Source organism: Trichechus manatus, unplaced genomic scaffold (assembly GCF_000243295.1).
Source record: "Trichechus manatus latirostris isolate Lorelei unplaced genomic scaffold, TriManLat1.0 scaffold00070, whole genome shotgun sequence".
In the NCBI taxonomy this organism is placed as follows: domain Eukaryota; kingdom Metazoa; phylum Chordata; class Mammalia; order Sirenia; family Trichechidae; genus Trichechus; species Trichechus manatus.
The window spans coordinates 8,026,130-8,050,272 of NW_004444006.1; the positions used below are offsets into that span (position 1 = coordinate 8,026,130).

Below are 24,143 nucleotides of genomic sequence, written 5' to 3' on the forward strand. Positions count from 1 at the left end.
GTCTTCCCTAGATGCGCTTTTACTCCTTTTGTCACGTTCATTTGGATGGGCCATCGTTTCTCTATTCTTCGTGTATCTTGTGATGTTTTATTGGGGCACTGGAATTTTCAATGGTGTTAACTTTCTCAATTTTCCCATGTATGTGGTGTTTTTGCCCACACTTCTTTCTGCAAAAAACTCTTAGGCAGACAGAGCCTTAGGTCTTTACTTACCGTTTCCTTTCCCTCTCTGGGATAACTCCTTCTCCCTTCCTGGCTCAATTAGGATTTGAAAGTTCCCGATACAGGTTTTGAAACTTCGTCGTCTCCCAAAGACACCAGAGAACATGCTGTGGTCAGTCTGTCCACCAGGGGCATAGTCCTATTTCTCTCTGCTTAACTCCCTTCCCTTGTTTATGCAACCATGTTTTTAGTAGGAAAACCCACACTTAGCTAGACCCCTTTGGGTCTGGGTGTTGCCCTCTGGGTTTTCCCGAGGCTTTTTTCCCCACTCTGGGGGGGCTGCGTATATCTGAGGTGGCAGTCAGGGGAAGCACGTGTAGACTTTCCTCTGTTTCAGAAGGAGGAGGGGCTAGCTCTTCCCAGAAGTACCTCCGGGATGTCTGTCTTGTTGGTTTCAGAGCCCTGGTGGTCCTGTGGTGGTTGGGGGACCAGTCTCTACTTAAGTGACCTATCTCCTAGCTCCACTGTGGGGAACCTTCTGTAGGTGTTCATAACAGTACAGCAGCCAACAGTTACTGGGTAGAGGAAGGGTTGTCGTGCTCCAAACAGACCCTTAGGGAGGTTTGCCTTGTTGATATCAGAGCCTGCCTTGTGTAATATTGAGTGTATAGGTTGTGGGTATAGCCTCCACTCAAGATGCTTGCTTACTAGCACATGGCAGCCCCAGTTAACAGTCTTCAGCGCTGACCAGAAAGGGGAGCAGACAGACCCAGACTTACCCCCCAGGGAAGTCTGTCCTTTTGGTTTCAGAGGCCTGAGCTATGGGGTGCACAGAGGGGCAGGTAGAGTGTTCACAGACTCCACTGTGAGGGCCTTCTGTAATAGTTTGCAACAGCCTGGCGACCAACAGTTACCAATTGGGGGAGGGGGTGTCAGGCTCTGGTCAGGTTCCCACAGAGGTCTGCCTTGTTGCTATGAGAGACACCTAGGTAGATTGTTGGCTGTGAGTGTAGCCTTCACCCAAGATTCCTGCTGCCTAGCACACAGCAGCCTCAGTCAGCAGTCCTTAATGCTAACCGGAAATGGGGGCAGACTAACCCAAATTGACCCTCAGGGAGGTTTGACCCTCAGAAGCTTGAACTATGGAGTACATGGGAGGCAGATAGACTGTTGACTGTGGGAGCAGACTCCACTGCAGGGGCCGTCTGCAGCAATTCACAGCAGTCGTGCAGGTAACAGTGTCTGGGTGGGGGAAGGGTTGTCACACTCTGATCTGATGTCCAGGGAGGTCTGTCTTATTACTGTCAGAGCCCTCCCCTGTAGTTTGTTGGCTGTGGGTGTAGCCTCCACTCAAGATGCCTGCTTTCTCACACACAGCCTCAGTGAGCAGTCCTTAGTGCCAACCGGAAGGGGGAGCCGACAGACCTGAACTGTCCCCTTGGGAGGTCTACCCTGTTGATTTCAGAGGCTTGAGCTACAGGGTTTGCAGGGAGTCAGGTAGAGTGTTGACTATGGGAGCAGACTCCACTGTACGGGTCTTAGCAATTCAAAGTAGGCTTGCAGCTGGCAGTGTTCAGGTGGGGGATGTGCTGGCAGACTTCAGACAGACCCCTGGGGAGGTCTGCCTTGTTGATTTTAGAGCAGAAGCTTGGAGTCTTGTCTATTTGTGTAGACAGGGAGTCTGGTGGTTAGGGAAGCAGTCTCATTTGTTGGGGCCACTTCCCTAGTTCACAACAGCTGGTGGCCTGTGTGGCTAGGGGAAGGGCAGGGACAGTGACAAGTGAATTTTCCTACTGTATGCAACTTCTTGTTGATTCGTCGACGTTTAGTCTGTCTGCAGTTCTCTACTGCTTTCCTCTGTTTTCTGATTCAGAGTCCCTCAAAGCTAAGCACTATTTTCTTATTGTATTTCTTGTACACGTGGAGGAGGGTTGGAATGATGGTCTGTTTACGCTATCTTTCCCAAATCCTCCCTCATGTGGTTTTCCAGGCTATAATCTTTACAGGAGCAGATCACCAGGTCTTTTCTGCTACAGAGTTGCTGGTGGATTTGAACCACTGACTTTTCGGTTAGTTGCGAAATGCTTAACCATTGCACCACCAGGACTCCTTTGACCAAACCAGTGGCAGAGATTTAATGGACTTTGGTTTAGTGCTGCTGGGGTTGGGACCAGTGATTTTGAAAGCATGGATATTATCTATTATGAGAATGTATAGGTCATTTTTAGAGAAGCCGTTCGAGCAGTTGGACAGCCAAATACAGTCATCAGTCTAACTTACCTCTTGAGCATCGTTAGGGTGGGGACAACATTGTCTTTGAGAACTCCTAGTGAAGCCCAAGGGATATGGGTCTGAAAAGTACCATTGTTCCACATCTTCCTTCTTACCCTGGTTGGCTGAGCTCTTGACCCTTATTTAACATCATGTTATAAGTAACGTATAAGAAAAGAGAGCACTATGCTGAGTACTGGGCAACTTTATTTAACTTTTGGTCTCTGTAGACAGTTTAAGAAAGCATCAAATTGTATGTTATTTTAATTGTTCTGCCCTTGTGGGTAACGGCTAGACATAACAGCAAATGTTTATGTAGGCCTAAGAATCCTTTTCTGTACTTCAGGTTCGCACTGCTCCTTGGAATACCACAAGGGCTTTCATTGCTGCCATGAAGGGGAAGTGTCTCCTGGAGGTGACTGGGGTGGCAGATCCTACAGGTTGTGGTGAAGGTTTCTCCTATGTGAAGATTCCAAACAAGCCAACACAGCAGAAGGTGAAATTGTCTGTGAATTTCTAGAAGGAGAAGATCAAGGGAGGAGGAAATGGTGGCTAGGAAGAAGGACTAGAAATGAATGGGATGGGGGACCTGGAAAGTGATTAGGTTGGCAGGATGACTTCAGTGCCTACCATAAAGAATGTAGCTTATTAAGATTCTCACATGTTTTTTTCTGAGGTAGGATGATAAGGAGCCTCAGCCAGTGAAGAAGACAGTGACAGGAACAGATGCAGACCTCCGTCGCCTTTCTCTGAAGAATGCCAAGCAACTTCTACGTAAATTTGGCGTGCCTGAGGAAGAGGTGGGTGTGGAAGAGAAAAATTTAGAAGTTCTTAGAGGCTTTGTGTACAGAGGGAAAGGCTAGTTGACAGAAGTAAGGAACCATTGGAGAACTTTTGTCAATTAGGTTGTAGTAGACTGGGTCTTGGATACTTTTTTAGGAGTTAGCTTTCTGAAAGCTCTCTGTTTAACCTGCTTTGAGATTTTTTTTTTTTTTGGTCTAGCTGTCGAACAGTATGCTTTGATTTGTTTTTCAAAATCCCTGAGTGATTTGTGAATATGTGTATGTATCTGTCTTGTAGATTAAAAAATTGTCCCGTTGGGAAGTAATTGATGTGGTACGCACAATGTCAACAGAACAGGCCCGCTCTGGAGAGGGTCCTATGAGTAAATTTGCCCGGGGATCAAGGTTTTCTGTGGCTGAGCATCAAGAGCGTTACAAAGAGGAATGTCAGCGCATCTTTGATCTACAGAACAAGTGTGTTGTTTTAGTGCTTCAGAAAATCCAAGCTGAAAAGGGGAGGGGTCCCAGATACTTCTATTACGGAGGTTACCTAAAAATGTGATTAGATGGTCAGGTATCTGAGATTTCAGGGTGGTATCTGTTCATAATAATACTGCTAGAGTACCACTATCTTCGAAGCAACTTGGCAAAGGTTTTGAAAGGCAAGAGGGGCCAGGCCTAGGTTCCATGACAACTCTTGTGGCCAGCAGAAACAGTAGTGACAGATAGGGTTTTTTCTGACAGCTTAGTGGTGGGAGGAGGATAATGCATAAAAATGACTAGTGTACTGATCTGTTTCTCAGATTTTTTCTAGTAATTATGAAATAGTTGCTGCAGTTTTTCAAACTTGACCTTGTTGACTAAACATTGAGAAAAACTTTATAGAGCTTTTCTGTTAAGGGTTCTGTGTCTTAGTAGTTTCTGGGTATTCCTTTTTTTAAAAAAATAATGTATTGAGGTGAAATTCACATAACAAATTTAATCATTAGAACAATTCAGTAGTATTTAGTACATTCACAATGTTGTGCAGCCAACCTCCTCTGATTCCAAAACATTCCTCTCACTCCAAAGTAAATATTTCTTTTAAAATTGATTTCCCAGTTTCCTACTATTGCCTGTGACTATATTTATTTAGTTCATTCTACACTTTTATATTTTCCCTGGTTTTAACACTGGTTTTTCTCTTTAGGGTTTTGTCATCAACTGAAGTCTTATCAACTGACACGGACAGCAGTTCAGCTGAAGACAGTGACTTTGAAGAAATGGGAAAGAACATCGAGAACATGTTACAGAACAAGAAAACCAGTTCACAGCTATCGCGTGAACGGGAGGAACAGGAGCGGAAGGAACTACAGCGGATGTTACTGGGTGAGGGTAGTGGCTTGTCAGACAAACAAGAAAGGGAAGGATCAAAAAAGGAACGTGAAAATAATTGCACACTTCTGAGGCAAAGCTGGAGAGAGCAGAAGTAGGGGATGAGTATAGAGAAGCCTGTAGATAAGATAGATTTCTGCAAATTGAACTCTGGGTTTGTCTGTGAGGGCAAATTGAAGACATGCTGCCAGTCTACTACTGCCTCTAGTCTGTATCCAGTGCCTGGCCAAGCCAGGGCTATCAGTGCTGTACTTCAAGTGAGCTTTCTGGTCATTCATCCTAGAGTAAGAGTTTTTAATATGGAATCCATAAATGAATTTGGGGGTTTGTCCTTGAACCCACTGAATTACATGTGAAATTCTGTGCAGATGTGCATTTTCATCGCTTTCAGAAATTTTCAAAGGAATCTTAGACCCTAAAAATAATTAAAAATGACCAACCAAAAACTGCCAAAGTTAGGCATAGGGATGATGATGAAGGCCTAAACTGGGCTGTGATATAGATATTGGGAGTGAGAAGAGAGGGAAAATCAAGGTGACCTTAAGATTTCACTTTGATGTTAATGTGGTAATACCATTAATTATTAAAGTAGGAAATTTTAGAGAAAGAAGCACATTTAGGAGGGGAGGTATAATATGTAGAGTTTGAGACATGTTGAATGTGAGGTCCCCATGACAATCCCCAGTGTAGATGACAAGCAGATAGTTGAAATTTTGGATATAGATACTGAGAGAGTAGATAAGAGATTAAGATGTGGATTCAAATGACTATTCTCATTCACGGTAGTTTTTCCTATGTTTTTCTCTCTCCATAAAAGCTTTGTTTAATTTTGTTATTCTGACTACTTTGTAAAGATGTTGTGATGTAGCCCTTCCACCAGTATGGTCCTCTAGGTCCTTGCTATTCCAAGTGTGGTCCTGGACCAACGGCAGTATCTGTGTCACATGAGAATTTGTTGGAAATGCAGAATCTCAGGCCTTAGTCGAGACCTACTAAATTAGATCCTGCATTTTAACAAGATCCCTAGGTGACTCCTACTCGTGTTAAAGTTTGAGAAGTATACTCTAGGCCTTAAGATCTAGACTTGTTTCTGTGGTGTCATTTTTTCCCCCCCTGGGTGCTTGGGTGCTTTTCTTTAATGTGATCATCAACTACTTCCTGCTTGGACTTTTCTCTTGCATGTTGTCTAGGGGAATCAGAATACAGCTACTTGTCTTTTGTCCCCTATAGCAAACATGTAAGTTCTTTGAGGTTCTTAGGAATTTTTTGTACTTGTAAAAACAGGAAAATTGGCAGTGACGTTGAAGTTAAGAAAGGACAGCTCAGTGTACTTTTGGGGCTGGTGGTGACTCATGCTTTCTGTAGACCTGTAGTCTTGTGGAATATTGAGCTGTGAGGTCTCCACTCAACCCCAAGAAAGTGGCCATTTGGGAGAGTAGAGGGAATGTTTGGATATCTTTTTCTGTCTTGTAGCAGCAGGCTCAGCAGCATCAGGAAACAATCACAGAGATGATGACACAGCTTCTGTGACTAGCCTTAACTCTTCTGCCACTGGCCGCTGTCTCAAGATTTATCGCACATTTCGAGATGAAGAGGGGAAAGAATATGTTCGCTGTGAGACGGTCCGAAAGCCAGCTGTCATCGATGCCTACGTGCGCATACGGACCACAAAAGATGAAGAATTCATGTGAGCATGGGTTGTCCTTTGGTTCACCCCTTTCCAGTGTGATAAGGAGAATGATAATGATGGTGGGGAATGTTGGTGGGGGTGGGTGCTTGAATTTTAGTCATAGGATTCTACATTTTCCCTAGAAGTCTGCTTATTGGCAACCATCTTGCTTTTAGAGCTTTGGGTTTGAACAGAACCAAATCACAAGGAAAATTCCAAATTTGCCACAAAATAAAGGCATGATTTTAGTTCCATGGGTCCTGTGCATTGTGGTTGGTTGGTTTACAAAAATCTTAGGGATTACTCAGGAGTTCCATTCTGAGAGAGGTACGTCTCTCTGCAAGTAGAGGGTGATGATTAGGGGAGATGGGAATGGCAGGCAGCTGCTTTTATTTCAGTCTAAATGGATTACTTTAGCTCTGAGATGTTAGCTTTCAGGACAGTCTTGGTTTGGATTTGCTTATGCTCCTGTGATTTTCTTTTCCCTGGTAAATTCAGTCGAAAATTTGCCCTTTTTGATGAACAACACCGAGAAGAGATGCGAAAAGAGCGACGGAGGATTCAAGAGCAGTTGAGGCGGCTTAAGCGAAACCAGGAAAAGGAAAAGCTTAAGGGTCCTCCTGAGAAGAAGCCCAAAAAAATGAAGGAGCGCCCTGACCTAAAAGTAAGTATAATGTGTTATGATCACAACTAACAAAGAAAGGGAAGAAAACGTACCTTTTTCCTTAGCATTTGGCATCCTCCTTTATTGGGAATGAGGGCAGTGTTGTGGAAGCTGATTTGAATTGATGTGGGTACTTGGGTGTTACCAGTACTAGTGTGAAAGGTACCAACAGCACCAGGCCCAGTCTGGTACCATTCTCATTGGGTGTCATTTTACACTTTATCCATTTGAGATATTTTCTAGGAGTTGAGATGGGTTTTTGTTTTTTGTTTTTTAACACATCTACATTCATACATTTTTATAAATATATGTGTCTTATTTTAAAATTGTATATATTAACAAAAGTAGAAGCAAAAATAAAACAACGTGAGTTGCTTTGCATAACTTAGGGATTCCACGTTACTGTGTAATGTGACTGTAATGTGCACTATAACATGAGGCACCTGTGGGAAGAGCAGTGAACTTGGAGACAGAAGATCTGGATTCGTGTTCTACTTAATAGCTCTGTGACGTTAATCTCTCCGATCCTGTTTTCTATAAAATGATCCCTGTCTCACAGTGTTGTGTTAAATGATACATTGCATGGGAAAGTACTTTATAAAGTATAAAGTATTCAACAAATGTAAAGTGCTGTTATTAATAGATACTGAAGTCATTAAGTTTTTTAGTTTTGCTTTCTTGTATGTATTAGATAAGTATGATACCGTATTGACCCCATTTTACAGATAAAACTGCGGTCTAAGATACCACAGCCACTCAGTTGCAAAACTGAGTTGGAGACTTGGTGTCATTGAGCTTTTTTCCTTGTTTTGACTGGAGGCTGGCAATATACCCATGCTGGCTGACTGTGCTGTTGAATGCAGACTTGGGCTTCAACAGCCTTTCTCCTGCCTATTGAATATTTTCATAGTTCACAACTTAAATTGGGGGTGGAAAGCATCCTTTCCCTTTTCTTCCTCGATTTATTTGCAAAGAAGTGTTCACTGTCTGGATTTCATTTAGTTTTTAATGTGTCATTTAATGTGGCTTCTGATTGTTAGGTGCGTAATAATTCTATTAGAGCAAAAGTTCTGAAATTGCCCTTGTATTTATGTCTTAAAGCTAACATCATGCAGCCTACTTAACTCTGACATGTTGACACTTTTCCTTTTGCAGCTGAAATGTGGGGCATGTGGTGCCATTGGGCACATGAGAACAAACAAATTCTGTCCCCTCTATTATCAAACAAATGCTCCACCCTCCAACCCTGTTGCCATGACAGAGGAGCAGGAGGAGGAGTTGGAAAAGACAGTCATTCATAATGATAATGAAGAACTCATCAAGGTCGAAGGGACCAAGATTGTCTTGGGGAAACAGCTAATTGAGAGGTAAGGGATAGCAGTCAGAAGTACTGCAGGGAGAGGTCTGTTAGAGGTTGGTGATGTTGATGGGTGACAGGGGTGGGGGTAAATAATACGGGTGCATGTGTCCTCTTAAAGGGTACCGGGAACTTGAATGGGTTTTCCTCAGTAATCCTTGCCAGTAATGAAAAATCACAATCTCTTGGTGTAAAGCACTTACTAGGCTCCACCACTTGCCCTTGGGCATGCTACTTAACTTTTCTGAGTCTTTCCTTATTTACAAAATGGGAATAAGACCACTCTTAATAGAATAGTTAGGAGGCTAAAATGGGAGAGAGTATGTGAAGCATGTAGTACAGTGCGTGGCATATAGTAGGTGCTCAGTAAATATTAATTCTGTCTTCTTATTCTACTTCTGCTTGTAATGTTTGTAAGATCCCTAACTTAAGAGCATTCTGATAATGGACCATCTGAAAGATTAAGGAGACATACAGACTGTGATTATATGTCTGTTGTCCTCAGAGAGTTATTAATAATCAAATGAAGTTTTTACGTTAAAAATTTTTTTCTAATTTTTTTGTTTGAAGATTGTAAGCATACAGAAAAGTTGAAAGAATAATACAGTGTAGTGTTCTTCTGAGTTCACCAGTTGTTTAACATTTTGCCACATTTGCTTTACATGTAAAACTTTTTTTTTGCTGAACCATTTGAAAGTAAGATGAAGGCATCATGACATTTCACTCCTAAACTGTGTTAGCACACATCTCCTAAGATTGAGGACATAATAAGATGATACTATTAGCATACCTAAGAAAATTAACGTTAATTCAGTAATATCTAGTATTTAGTCCTTATTCAAATTTTCCCACTTGTCTCAGTAATGTCTGTTGTCTCCTTCCCATTCAGGTTCCAGTCCCAGTTCAGGTGTTAGATTTGGTTGTTAAATTTTTTGTCTCTCTTAATCTAGAACTGTCCTCCCCACCTTTTTTTGTTTTTTATGATATTGAATTTTTCAAGAGTCCAGGTCAGTTGTCTCATAAAATATCACACAGTCTGGATTTGTCTGATTGTTTTCTTATTGATCAGATTCAGATTAAATGTTTTTGGCAAGACTATACATAGGTGATTTTATGTACTTACTGCACCGCATTAGGAAGCATATAATGGCAGGTTGTCCCACTATTTTGATCATCTCGTTGAAGTGGTGGTCCCCAGATTCTTATATAATAAAGGCATGTTTTTCCCTTTGTAATTAATATGTGGGGTGGTAACTATAAGTATCCTGTTCCCTAACAGTCTGTCTTTCAGTGGTTTTAGCATCCATTGATGATCATTGCTTGACTCACTTTATTGGGGGTTGCAAAACATTAATTTTTCTAATTACAGCAATCCTGCATTAGCTGGCATTCTTCTGTAAAGAAGTTTCCCCTTTTTGTTTGAATAATATTACGGATTTTGAAATTCTTTTCTTTTGTAAATTTAATATATTATAATCCATTAACATCATTATTCTTTTCGATGCTCGTATTGTCCGAAATTTGACCCCTTCAAGCCAGATCCTGTGTCCTTTTGAAATTACTCTTCACAGTCTTTTGAGAACTTCTTTGCATTCTGGCACAAGATGTCCGAGGCTCTCCTTGAACTTTTCCTGTCCCAGACCTAGAATCAGCCATTTCTTCAAGGAGCCCTGATTCCTTTTATTGGGGAATAGTATTTACAAACCAAACTCTGGGTGATAGGTATGCTCATTGCTACTGAGATGTCATTGTTTTAGGCTCTTTCAGTGGACAGAACTGGGAGATAATACATATATTTAAAGTCATGCATTCATTAGTGATACTTCTCGATTCAGATTGTACCTACACATTCTTCCTCATCTTCTCCCGTTTCATATTTTATATCTTTTATCTGATTTTATTCATTTGCTCTGTTCTGTGACATGCACAAAATAGCTTCAGAATTATTAGACCAGTGCAGTTACTAACAACACACCTATAAAGTTCCAGATATTTTTGGTAGTTTATTGTCCTCGGACTATATGCCACTGAAGTTGTACAGTTGAGACTATACTTAAAAAATATTTGGATTAATTATTCATGTGTGTAATTATTTTATCAACTTGATTTAGAGTTAGATTCATTTGTTTCAGTTTGTATTCAGTTTTGGGTTCTTTTTTCTATTGTTATTGATGTATCAGTGTCTGTAACCGTCGTTTTTATTTTTATTTTTTTATTGATGTAATTAAATGAAGTTTACATTTCAAGTTAGTCTCCCATACAAAAATTTTTTTACGTACATTGTTATGAGACCCCAACTGCTCACCCCATTCTGCGACAGCACACTCCTCCCCTCTGCCTCTGATTCCCCATGAACATTCAACCAGCTCCTAAGTCTCTCTGCCTTCCCATCTCACCTCTGGACAGAAGCTGCCCCTTTGGTCTCTTGTATCTACTTGACTAAGAGGCACATGCTTCACGAGTATCACTTTATGTCCCACAGTCCAGTCCAATCCCTGTCTGAAGAGTTGGCCTTGGAAATTGTTTTAGTTCTGGGCTGATAAGAGAGTCCAGGGGCCATGCTTTCCGGGGCCGGGGCACTTCAGTCTCAGTCAGACCATTAAGTCTGGTCTTCTCACTAGAATTTGAGTTCTGCATCGCATCATTCTACTGCTCCATCAGGGACCCTCTCTTGTGTTCCCTGTCAGGACGTTCATTGGTGGTAGCTGGGCACCATCTAGTTCTTCTGGTCTCAGGCTGAGGAAGTCTCTGGTTTATGTGGCCCATTCTCATTTTTATTTTTAAATTTTTATTGTAGTGAAATATGTATCACAAAACATTTTTGTCATTTCAATTATTTTTACATGTACAGTTCAGTAACGTTAATTACATTCTCTATATTGTGCAACCGTCACCACTATCCATTTCCAGATTTTTTCATCACCCTTAAGAGAAACTCAGTACCCCTTAAGCAATAGTCATTATGGTTTGAAGCAGATTAGAAAGGGAAATGTGACTATCTTGTTCCCTTAAACAATTGAAGGGAAGAAGATGGATGGGCTTTAATGATTGAGGGAAACCCAGATCGGTTTTTTTTTTTTCAAACCAGCTTGTAATTTTTTCCTTTTTTTTTTTTCCTTTTCTTGAGCGAGTTAAGTTTCCTAGCCCTTTAACCCTAAGATAGAATGTTAATGAGATGGAAGGATTCTTGAAATTCCTTTAGCCTAGTTACCTTATTTTCCAAATAGGAAACTGAGGTGAAGTGACTTTGCCTAGTTCATTAATTTGGAGATCCTATAATGCCTTGCCTGCTGAGCCTTAGAAGGTGGATATCTGGTCTTTGGTTTGGCTTTTTCCTCCCCAGGCTCATGCTCAGGTGCTTTGGACTTTTTCATTGTAGTTGCTTTTTGGGGGTGGGGGGAACTAGAAATTGGGACTGCGTGTTATGGAAGTGTTATTGATTGCAGCGCGGATGAGGTTCGCAGAAAATCTCTGGTTCTCAAGTTCCCTAAACAGCAACTTCCTCCCAAGAAGAAACGGCGAGTTGGAACCACTGTTCACTGTGACTATTTAAATGTGAGTATCTACATTGCTTCTTTCTGAGCAGATGGTGTTCTTATTGATTACTTCCAGTCTTCTAAGCCATGACTCTGACATAGCCTTAGATTTTCCGTTTGGCTGTGTCCTGAGAATTATGTGTACTGTTCGTTATAAGATTTCCAAAATATATTTGTCTGGCTAGAAAATGTTGGCTTTTTGCCTAAAGGAGTATTCTGATTTTTTGTTTGACTCCTTAGAGACCTCATAAGTCTATCCACCGGCGCCGGACGGACCCCATGGTGACACTGTCATCCATCTTGGAGTCTATCATCAATGACATGAGAGATCTACCAAACGTGAGTTCATTGCATCAGATATCTACATGAGGGATGCAAGGCCCTTTGTTTTGTCTGATTTCAGATAGAGGGTGATAGAGTATAGACCTAGGTACCGGAAACTCCTTATTCTTTTTTTTTTTTTTGAATTTTTTTATTGTGCTTTAGGTGAAAGTTTACAGAGCAAATTAGTTTCTCATTAAACAGTTAATGCACATATTACTTTGTGACATTGGTTGCCAACCCTACGACATGTCAACACTCTCCCCTTCTTGAACTTAGGTTCCCCATTACCAGCTTTCCTGCCTGCTTATCCTTGCCCCTGGGTTGGTGTGCCTATTTAGTCTCATTTTGTTTTATGGCCTGTCTAATCTTTGGCTGAAGGGTGAACCTCAGGAGTGACTTCATTACTGAGCTAAAAGGGAGTCCAAGGGCAATACTCTTGAGGTTTCTCCAGTCTCTGTCAGACCAGTAAGTCTGGTCTTTTTTTTGTGAGTTAGAATTTTGTTCTACATTTATCTCCAGCCCTGTCCGGGAGGAAACTCATAATTCTTTGGGATGTAGTTTTTTTTTAATAATAATTTAGTAGAGGATACAGTCAGACCTGCTCCTTCTAGCAGGATTCCTTTGAAAGTTGATTCCTTTGAGAGTGAGATGTGAGAGAGTCTCTAGGAGTTGGCTCTGGCAAGTGTTTTTTGCTCATGGATGGTGCTGGCTCTTGTTCGCACAGACATACCCTTTCCACACTCCAGTCAATGCAAAGGTTGTGAAGGATTACTACAAAATCATCACTCGACCAATGGACTTACAAACGCTCCGTGAAAATGTACGTAAACGCCTCTACCCATCTCGAGAAGAGTTTAGAGAGCATTTGGAGCTAATTGTGAAAAATAGTGCAACCTACAATGGTAAGAATCACCTGTTCCTTGACTGCAAAGGTCATATTTCAGATCCTAATTTACCCCTTTGTTGCTGTTGTTAGTTGCTTTTGAGTTGATTCTGACTCATGGCAACCTCGTGTGTGCAGAGTAGAACTCCATAGGGTTTTCAAGGCTGTGATCTTTCAAAAGCAGATCATCAGGCCTGTCTTCTGAGACGCCTTTGGGTGGGTTTGAACTGCCAACCTTTTGTTTGTGCCACCCAGGGACTCTTAATTTACCCCTTACTGGTCCTAAATGCAGACTAGATTGGACTGATTGAAAGGGCCTAAAATGTATTAGAGCATTTTGAGGGTTCTGAAAATCAAGTAGTGTACATTTTCAATCATTTAATAAATATTGCTTCTTTTTTCTATTCTCTCTGTTCTTAATATATCTTCTGGAGAATTTGGATTTAATCTGTTAAAATAAAATAGTTGCGTGGAGACTAGTTGGAGGAAGAAGTAGTCCTAGGTAAATAGAGAGGCATTCACTATCAGTGGAACCTGTGCAGAGTATGTTTGTGGCCATATTTGCTGTGTGTGCATCTTTGACTTGGTCTGCAAATCTGTTTTGAAACAAAACCAAACCTGTTGTCATCGAGTCAATTCTGACTCATAGCAACCCTACAGGGTAGAATAGAACTGCCCCATAGGGCTTCCAAGGAGCGCCTGGTGGTTTTGAACTGCCGACCTTTTGGTTAGCAGCTGTAGCTCTTAATCACTACACCACTAGGGTTTCTCAAATCTGTTTTAGGGGCTATTATACGTCCACTTTGCTCAAAAGCTGGAAAGGCGAGGAGGAAGAAATGAATTCTGTTTTCTGAGTCTTGAATGGGGGAAAGTAATACAACTTCTGCATGTAAAGGATAAAATTTTCTGGTTTCCAGTTGTATCCTTGAGCCAAGATTCATAAATAAGTGTAGGGATTAACGGTACAGGTAGACTCTAAATCATGTCTCTGGCTACTTGCTAATTGAATTACCTTTGACAAGTTATTCAACTTCTTTAGCTTCAGGTTTCTCATCTGTAAAAATGGGACAGTACTAGTAACTAGATTTTTTTTTTTATATTTTAGTATATTTTGTTAGGAAAAAATAAATGAGGGAGTTTAAAAGTTTTCAAAAACATACCCCTACGTCAGAAGGAATTCTTTTGTCATTTTTTAATTTTGTTGTGATGAAAATATACACAGCAAAGCATACCAATTCAACAATATAATTCACTGACGTTGATTATATTCTTTAAGTTGTACAACCATTATGGTTATCCTTTTCTAAATTATTATATCAGCATTAACATAAACTCACTATACCCTAAGCAAAAACTCCCCTTTTCCCCCTGCCTCACACCCTTGGTAACCATTAATAATCTTTGATTTCTATATGCGGTATTGGCTTATTTCACGTAAGTTATGTCATAACAGTATTTGTCGTTTTGCGACTGACATTTTGCTCAGCATAGTGTTTTCATTAGGTTCATCCATGCTGCGACGTGGATCAGAACTTCATTTCTTTTACAGCTGCGTGATATTGCATTATGGGTATTTACCACATTTTTTAATCCATTTATCTGTTAATCCCCCAAGTGTCTGTCAGTTTATTGTACTGTGGGGGCTTGCTTGTTGCTGTGATACTGGAAGCTATGCCACCGATATTCAAATACCAGCAGGGTCACCTATGGCAGACAGGTTTCAACTGAGCCTCCAGACTAAGACCGACTAGGAAGAAGGACCCGGCGGTCTACTTCTGAAAAGAACTAGCCAGTGAAAACCTTATGAATAGCAGCAGAACATTGTATGACATAGTGCCAGAAGATAAGTCCCTCAGGTTGGAAGGCACTCAAAAGACAACTGAGGAAGAGCTGCCTCCTCAAAGTAGAGTCAATCTAAATGACGTGGATGGAGTCAGTCTTTTGGGACCTTCGTCTGCTGATGTGGCGACACTCAAAATGAGAAGAAACAGCTGCAAATACCCATTAATATTCAGAATGTGGAATGTACGAATTATGAATCTTGGAAAATTGGAAATCATCAAAAGGGAAATGAAACGTATAAACATCTGTATCTTAGGCATTAGTGAGCTGAAATGGACTGGTATTGGCCATTTTGAATTGGGCAGTCATATGGTCTACTATGCTGGGAATGACAGCTTGAAGAGGAATGGTGTTGCATTCGTCGTCAAAAAGAACATTTCAAGATCTATCCTGAAGTACAACGCCGTTAGTGATAGAATAATATCCATACATCTACAAGGAAGACCAGTTAATATGACTATTACTCAAATTTACACACCAACCACTAAGGCCAAAGATGAAGAAATTGAAGATTTTTACAACTTCTGCAATCTGAAATCGATCAAGCATAAAATCAAGATGCGTTGATAATTACTGGTGATTGGAATGCAAAAGTTGGAAACAAAGAAGGATTAGTAGTTGGAAAGTATGGCCTTAGTGTGATATAAATGACACCAGAGATCACATGATAGAATTTTGTAAGACCATCGACTTCTTCACTTCAAATACCTTTTTTCAACAACGTGAACGGCGACTATACACGTGGACCTCACCAAATGGAATACACAGGAATCAAATCGAATACTTCTGTGGAAAGAGACAATGGAAAAGCTCAATTATCATTAGTCAGAACAAGGCCAGGGGCTGACTGCAGAACAGACCATCAGTTGCTCATATGTAAGTTCAAGGTGAAGCTGAAGAAAATTAGAACAAGTCCACGAAAGCCGAAGTACGATTTTTGAGTATATCCCACCTGAATTTAGAGACCATCTCAAGAATAGATTGGACACATTGAACACTAATGACTGAAGACCAGACGAATTGTGGAATGACATCAAGGGCATCATACATGAAGAAAGCAAGAGGTCATTAAAAAGACAGGAAGGAAAGAAAAGACCAAAATAGATGTCAGAAGAGACTCTGAAAGTTGCTCCTGAATGTCGAGTAACTAAAGCAAAAGGAAGAAATGATGAAGTAAAAGAGCTGAACAGAAGATTTCAAAGGGTGGCTCAGGAAGACAAACTAAAATATTATAATGACACAAAGACCTGGAGATAGAAAATGAAAAGGGAAGATCAAGCTTGCATTTCTCAAGTTGAAAGAACTGAAGAAGAAATTGAAGCCTCGAGTTGCAGTATTAGATTCTATGGGGAAAATATTAAATGACGCAGGAAGCATCAAAAGCAGATGGAAAGAGTACACAGAGTCACTATACCGAAAAGAATTGGTGGACGTTCAGCCATTTCAGGAGGTAGCATATGATCAGGAATTGATGGTACTGAAGGAGGAGGTCCAAGCTGCACTGAAGGCATTGGGGAAAAACAAGGCTGCAGGAATTGACGGAATACCAATTGAGATGTTTCAGCAAACGAATGCAGTGCTAGAAGTGCTCGCTCATCTATGCCAAGAAATTTGGAAGAGAGCTACCTGGCCAACCGACTGGAAGAGATCAATATTTAGGCCTATTCCCAAGAAAGGTGATCTAACCGAATGTGGAAATTATCAAACAATATCATTAATATCACATGCAAGTAAAATTTTGCTGAAAATCATTCAAAAGTGGCTGCAGCAGTATATCGACAGGGAACTGCCAGAGCAGGATTCAGAAGAGGACATGGAACCAGGGATATCATTGCTGACGTTAGATGGATCCTGGCTGAAAGCAGAGAATACCAGAAAGATGTTTATCTGTGTTTATTGACTATGCAAAGGCGTTCTACTCTGTGGATCATAACAAATTATGGATAACATTGCGAAGAATGGGAATTCCAGAACACTTAATTGTGCTCATGAGGAACCTGTACATAAGCAAGAGGCAGTCGTTCAAACAGAACTGCGTGGTTTAAAGTCAGGAAAGGTGTTTGTCAGGGTTGTATCCTTCCACCATACTTATCAGTCTATATGCTGAGCAAATAATCCGAGAATCTGGACTATATGAAGAACATGGCATCAGGATTGGAGGAAGACTCATTAAAAACCTGCAATATGCTGATGACACAACCTTGCTTGCTGTGAAAGTGAAGAGGACTTGAAGCACTTACTGATGAAGATCAAAGACCACAGCCTTCGGTATGGATTACACCTCAACATAAAGAATACAAAAATCCTCACAACTGGACCAATAAGACATCATGATAAATGGAGAAAAGATTGAAGTTGTCAGGGATTTCATTTTATGTGGATCCACAATCAACGCCCATGGAAGCAGCAGTCAAGAAATCAAAACACCCGTTGCATTGAACAAATCTGCTGCAAAAGACCTCTTTATAGTGTTGAAAAGCAAAGATGTCACCTTGAAGACTAAGGTTCGCCTGATCCAAGCCATAGTAGTTTCAGTCGCCTCATATGCCTGCCAAAGCTGGACGATGAATAAGGAAGACCAAAGAAGAATTAACACCTTTGAATTGTGGTGTTGGCAAAAATGTTGAATATACCATGGATCGCCAAAAGAACAAACAAATCTGTCTTGGAAGAAGTACAGCCAGAGTGCTTCATAGAAGCAATGATGACGAGAGTATGTATCACAAACTTTGGACGTGTTATCAGGAGGGGCCAGTCCCTGGAGAAGGACATCATGCTTGGTAAAGTAGAGGGTCACTGAAGAAGAAGACCCTCAGTGAGGTGGATTGACACAGTAGCTGCAACAGTGGGCTCAAGCATAGCAACAACTGTGAGGATGGCGATGGACTGGGCAGTGTTTCGTTCTGTTGTACATAGGGTTGGTGTGAGTCGGTACCGACCTGACGGCATCTAACAATAACAATGTCTGTTGATGGACATCTCGATTGTTTCCACCTTTTAGCTATTGTGAAAAATCCTACAATGAACACTGGTGTACAAGTTTGTGTTTGCATTCCTGCTTTCACTTCTTCTGGATATATACCTAGGATTGGGATTATTGTGTCATGTGGTAGGTAGTTCTTTGTTCAGCTTTTTGAGGAATCAACAAACTTTTCCATAGTGGCTCTGCCATTTCACATTCCCACCAGCAGTGGATGAAGGTTCCTGTTTCTCCACACCCTCACCAACTCCTATTATTTTCTGTTTTTTTTTTTTTTTTTGATCATTGCCATTCTAATCAGGGTGAGATGATATTTCATTGTGGTTTTGATTAGCATCTGCCTAATAGCTAATGATGTGGAGCATCTTTTCATGTGCTTGTTGACCATTTGAATATCCTTTTTGGTGAAATGTCTGTTGAAGTCCTTTGCCCATTTTGTGATTGGGTTGTTTATTTTTACAAGTATCTTATATATTTTGGATATTAGGCGCTTATTAGATATATGGTTTCCAATTTTCTCCTAATGTTTAGGTGGTCTTTTCAATCTTTTGATAAAGTCCTTTGATGAACAAAAATATTTAATTTTTATGAGGTCCCATTTATCTCTTCTGTCTTATGTGGCTTGTGTTTTTGTTGTCATATCTGATAGCTCATCGCTAAACACTTGGCGCCATAGCTTCGCCCCTACATTTTCTAAGAATTTTATGGTTTTAGTTTTCAAATTTAGGTCCTTGATACATTTTGAATTGGTTTTTCTGTATGGTGTGAGGCTTGATCCTGATTCATTCTTCTGTGTGTGGAAATCCAGTTTTCCTATCACCATTTTTTATTTTATTGTACTTTAGGTGAAAGTTTACAAAGCAAATTAGTTTCTCATTCAAAAATTTATACACAAATTGTTTTGTGACATTGGTTGCAATCTTCTCATTGTGTCAGCACTCTCCCTCTTTCCACGCCAGGTTCCCCATGTCCATTTGTCCAGCTTTCCTATCCCTTCCTGACTTCTCATGTCTTTGCTTTTGGGCAGGTGTTGCCCATTTGGTCTCGTATATATTTGATTGAACTTAGAAGCATGTTCATCACATGGGTTATTGTTTTACTAGGCCCGTCTAATCTTTGGCTGAAAGGTGAACTTCAGGAGTGGCTTCAGTTCTGAGTTAGCAGGGTGTCCAGGGGCCATAGTCTCAGGGATTCCACCAGACTCTGTCAGACCAGTAAGTCTCGTCTTTTCCTTTTCTTTTTTTTTGGTGAATTTGAATTTTTTTCTACATTTTTCACCTGCTTTGTCCAGGATTCTCTATTGTGATCCCTGTTAGAGCCGTTGGTGGTGGTAGCCAGGCACCATCGAGTTCTTCTGGGCTCAGGCTGCTGGACACTATGGTTCATGTGGTCCATTAGTCCTTTGGACTAATATTTTCCTTGTGTCTTTGTTTTTCTTCATTCGCCTTTGCTCCGGATGGGATGGGACCAGTAGATGTATCTTAGATGGCCGCTCAAAAGCTTTTAAGACCCTAGACGCTATTCACGAAAGCAGTATGTAGAACATCTTTATGAAATATGTTATGCCAATTGACCTATATGTCCCCCGAGACGATGGTCCCCAGCACTCAGCCTCAGTAACGCAGTCCTTCAGGTAACTTAAGGTGTTTGGATGTATCCAGGAAGCTTCTGTGACTTTGCCTTGTTCAAGTTGTGCTGACTTCTCCTGTATTGTGTGTTGTCTTTCCCTTCACCGAAGTTAACACTTGTCTACTGTCTAGTTAGTGATTTCCCTTGTCCAGCCTTCCCCTCTCTCGTAATCCTCAAAGATTGTTTTTTTCTGTGTGTAAGCCTTTTTGGTTTTTTATAGTAGTGGTCTCATACAATGTTTGTCCTTTTGTGATTGATTTATTTCACTCAGCATAATGCCCTCCAGATTCATGTATGTTGTAAGATGTTTCATGGATTTATCATTGTTCTTCATTGTTTCATGGTTTTCTATTGTTTGTATGTACCATAATTTGTTTATCCATTCATTTGTTGATAGGCACTTAAGTTGTTTCCATCTTTTTGCTACTGTGAATAATGCTGCAGTGAACATGGATGTGCATATGTCTATTCATGTGACGGCTCTTGTTTCTCTAGGATATATTCCTAGGAGTGGGATTGCTGGATTGTATGGTATTTCTATTTCTAGCTTTTTAAGGAGGCACCATATCATTTTCCATGGTGGTTGTACCATTTTACACTCCCACCAGCAGTGCAAAAGAGATCCAGTCTCCTCACACTTCTCCAACATTTGTTATTTTCTGTTTTTTTGATTAGTGCCAGTAATGTCAGGGTGAGATGGTGTCTCATTGTAGTTTTGATTTGCATTTCTTAAATGACAAATGATGGTGAGCATTTCCTCGTGTGTGTTAGCTGACTAAATGTCTTCTTTGGTGAAGTGTCTGTTAGTATCTTTTGTCCATTTTTTATTTGGATTTTTTTTTGTTGAGGTGTTGAAGAATTCTATAGATTTTAGAGATTAGATCTGTGTTGGATATGTCATAGCCAAAAATTTTTTACCAGTTCGTAGAGTTCTCTTTCTACTCTAATGGTGAAGTTTTTTGATGAGCATACATGTTTAATTTTTAGTAGCTCCCAATTGTCTAGTTTATCTTTTGGTATTTGGGTATTGGTATAGTTTGTATTCTATTTATGCTATGTATTAGGGCCCCCAGCATTGTCACTGTTCTTTCTTCCATGATCTTTATTGTTTTTTAGGTTTTATATTTATGTCTGTGATCCATTTTGAGTTAGTTTCTGTGTATGGTGTGAAGTATGGGTTCTGTTTCATTGTTTTAGAGGTGGACATCCAGTTTTGTCAGCACCATTTCTTAAAAAGACTGTCTTTTCTCCCACTTAATGGACTTGGGTCCTTTGTCAAAAATCAGGTGACCATAGGGGGATGGATTTATGCCTGGGTCCTCGATTCTGTTCCATTGGTCTATGTGTCTGTTGTTGTACCAGTACCAGGCTGTTTTGACTACCTTTACTGTTATAATAGGTTCTAAGGTCAGATAGTGTGAGGCCTCCTCCTTTGTTTTTCTTCTTCAGTAATGCTTTACTTATCTTGGGCCTCTTTCCTTTCCATATGAAGTTAACGATTAGTTTTTCCATCTTGTTAAAGAATGCTGTTGGTATTTGGATCGGGATTGCATTGTATTTGTAGATTGCATTGGGTAGAATTGACATTTCCACAATGTTGAGTCTTCCCATTCATGAGCATTGTATGCCTTTCCATTTGTGTAAGTCTCTTGGTTTCCTGCAGTAGTGTTTTGTAGTTTTCTTTGTGTAGGTCTTTTATGTCCCTGGTTAGGTTAATTCCTAAGTACTTTATCTTTTTAGGGGCTATTATAATTTAGTATTGTTTTCCTGATTTCCTTTTCAAAGTTCTCTTTGTTGGCGTATAGGAATCCAACTGATTGTCGTATGTTGATCTTATATCCTGCTACCCTGCTGATTCTTTCTGTTAGTTCCATTAATTTTCTTGTGGAATCTTTGGGGTTCTCTTTGTATAGGATGATACCATCTGCGAGTAAGGATAGTTTTACTTCTTCCTTTCTAATTTGGATGCCGTTTATTTCTTTTTTTTGCCTTATTGTTGTTTGGCCTTCCAGCAGTGTTAAATAGGAGTGGTGATAAAGGGCATCCTTGTCTTGTTCCCATTTTTAGGGGGAATGCTTTCAGTATTCAGGATGATGTTGACTTTGTTTTGTATATATGCCCTTTATTGTGTTTAGGAATTTCCTTTCTAATGCTATATTATTGAGAGTTTTTATCAGGAATGGGTGTTCGACTTTACCAAATACCTTTTCTGCATCGATTGAGATGAGCATGTTTTCTTTTCTTTTGTTCTATTTATTTGGTGGATTATGTTGATTGATTTTCTAATGTTGAACCATCCTTGCATACCTGGTATGACTACCACTTGGTTGTGATGTATTTTTTTTTTATATGATGCTGAATTTTTTTGGCCAGAATTTTGTTGAGAATTTTTGCAATTGTATTCCTGAGTGATACTTGTCTATAATTTTCCTTTTATGTGGCGTCTTTGCCTGGCTTTGGTATCAGGGTTATGCTGGCTTCATAGAATGAATTTGGGAGTATTCTTTTTCTGTGCTCTGAAATAATTTGAGTAGTATTGGTGTGAACTCTTCTCTGAATGTTTGGTAGAATTCTCCAGTGAGGCCATCCGGGCCAGGGCTTTTCTTTGTTGGGAGTTTTTTAATTACCTCTTTGATCTCTTCTCTTGTTACCAGTCTTTTCAGATTTTCTTTCTCAATTTGTGTTTGTTTAGGTAGGTAGTGTGTTTCTAGAAATTTGTTCATTTCCTCTAGGTTCTCAAATTTGTCAGCGTACACTTGTTCATTATGTTCTGTTAGGATTCTTTTTATTTCAGTTTGGTCGGTTATAATGTCCCCCATCTCTTATTTGGATTATTCGATGCTTCTCCTGTTTTTCTTTTGTCAATTTGGCCAATGTTTTGTCGATTTTGTTGATCTTTTCTAAGATCCAGCTTTTGTTGATTTCCTTCTATTGTTTTTCTGTTCTCTATTTCATTTATCTCTGCTCTAATCTTTGTTATTTCCTTTCTTCTGGTGCCCGTGGGCTTCTTTTGCTGCTCTCTTTCTGTTTGTTCAAATTGTAGGGTTAATGTTTTGATTTTGGCCCCTTCTTTTTTGATGTGTGCATTTATTGCTATAGATTGCCCTGTGAGAACTGTTTTTGCTGGGTCCCAAAGGTTTGGTATGATATGTTTTCATTCTCATTTGATTCTAGGAATTTTTTGATTCTCTTTGATTTCTTCTATTACCCAGTGATTTTTAAGCAGGATGCTACTCAGTTTCCACGTATTTGATTTTTTCCCTTGGTCTTCCTGTTACTGATTTCTACTTTTATGACTTGTGATCAGAGAGAATGCTTTGTATTATTTCTGTGATTTTATTGATGGTTGATTCTTGCCCTAAAATGTGGTCTGTTCTGGAGAATGTTCTGTGTGAGTTGAAAAACAATGTATACTTGTCTTCTGTTGGGTGGAGTGTTTTTATATGTGATTATGAGGTCAAGTTGGTTGAATGTGGCCTTTAGGTTTTCTATATGTTTGTTGAGTTTACTTTCTAGATAATCTGTCCTTTACTGAGAGTGGTGTGTTGAAGTCTCCTACTATTGTTGTGGAGATGTCTGTGTCTCTTTTCAGTGCTTTTAGAGTTTTATGTATTTTGGAGCTCTGTTGTTGAGTACATAGATATTTATTAGGGTTATGTCGTCTGGGTGGATTGTCCCTTTAATTGTTACATAATGTCCTTCTTTGTCTTTTATGGTTGATTTTACCTTAAAGTTTATTTTGTGTGAGATTAGTATTGCCACTCCTGCTCTATTTTGGTTACTGTTTGCTTGATAAATTTTTTTCCATCCTTTTATTTTTAGTATATTTATGTCTTTGTGTCTAAGGTGTGTCTCCTGTAAACAGCATATTGATGCATCATGTTTTTTTTTTTTCTTTTTTGTTTGGTACTGGTTTAATATATTGGGTATTAAAGAGGTTTTAGTGCATCAATACAATTATAATTACAGTGAAACTTAATTTTTGTACATAACGGGAGTTGGGTATATGTTATTTTTTTAAAAATTTTTTTATTGTACTTTAGATGAAGGTTTACAGAACAAATAGTTTCTCATTAAACAGTACACATATTGTTTTATGACATTGGTTAACAACCACATGACGTGTCAACACTCTCCCTTCTTGACCTTGAGGACGTTTTTTTTGCTGAAAATATACATAGCCAAAGTTACACCATTTTGAAAGTTTCTACATGTACAATTCAGTGACATCGATTACATTCTTCCAGTTGTGCTACTATTATCACTATCCTTTTCCAAATTATTCCATCACCAATATCTTCAGCTCACTGCCCCCTAGGCTTCCCATCAAACCTTTTGAGTTGCTGTTGTCAATTTGATCTCACATAATTCTTTTTTTTTTTGTACCTTAGATGAAGGTTTTCAGAACAAATAGTTTCTCATTAAACAGCTAGTACACATATTGCCCTATGACAATGGTTAACAACCCCATGACATGTCAACACTGTCCCTTCTCAACCTTGGGTTCCCTATCACCAGCTTTCTTGTCCCCTCCTGCCTTCTAGTCGTTGTCCCTGAACTGCTGTGCCTGATTAGTCCGGTTTTGTTTTATGAGGCTGTCCAATCCCCAGCTGAATGGTGAACTTCGGGAGAGGCTTCACCACTGAGCTACAAGGGTGTACGGGGGCCATA

General features: G+C 39.9%; 1 protein-coding gene across 6 annotated transcripts in view; it reads left to right on the plus strand.

The window, feature by feature from the left end:
• Nucleotides 1–24,143, plus strand: part of TAF1 (TATA-box binding protein associated factor 1) — a 114,314-nt gene that overhangs the window by 39,711 nt on the left and 50,460 nt on the right. For 5 of the 6 annotated variants that reach the window (XM_023734679.1, XM_004380140.1, XM_023734680.1 and 2 more), the window contains exons 19-28: nucleotides 2,779–2,928; nucleotides 3,113–3,232; nucleotides 3,513–3,688; nucleotides 4,404–4,582; nucleotides 6,062–6,275; nucleotides 6,756–6,921; nucleotides 8,077–8,288; nucleotides 11,725–11,833; nucleotides 12,055–12,153; nucleotides 12,863–13,040. In XM_023734679.1, the coding sequence (XP_023590447.1) occupies nucleotides 2,779–2,928; nucleotides 3,113–3,232; nucleotides 3,513–3,688; nucleotides 4,404–4,582; nucleotides 6,062–6,275; nucleotides 6,756–6,921; nucleotides 8,077–8,288; nucleotides 11,725–11,833; nucleotides 12,055–12,153; nucleotides 12,863–13,040 (1,603 nt within the window). The remainder of the gene's footprint in view (nucleotides 1–2,778; nucleotides 2,929–3,112; nucleotides 3,233–3,512; nucleotides 3,689–4,403; nucleotides 4,583–6,061; nucleotides 6,276–6,755; nucleotides 6,922–8,076; nucleotides 8,289–11,724; nucleotides 11,834–12,054; nucleotides 12,154–12,862; nucleotides 13,041–24,143) is intronic. The other variant, XM_023734678.1, reaches the window with a different exon arrangement.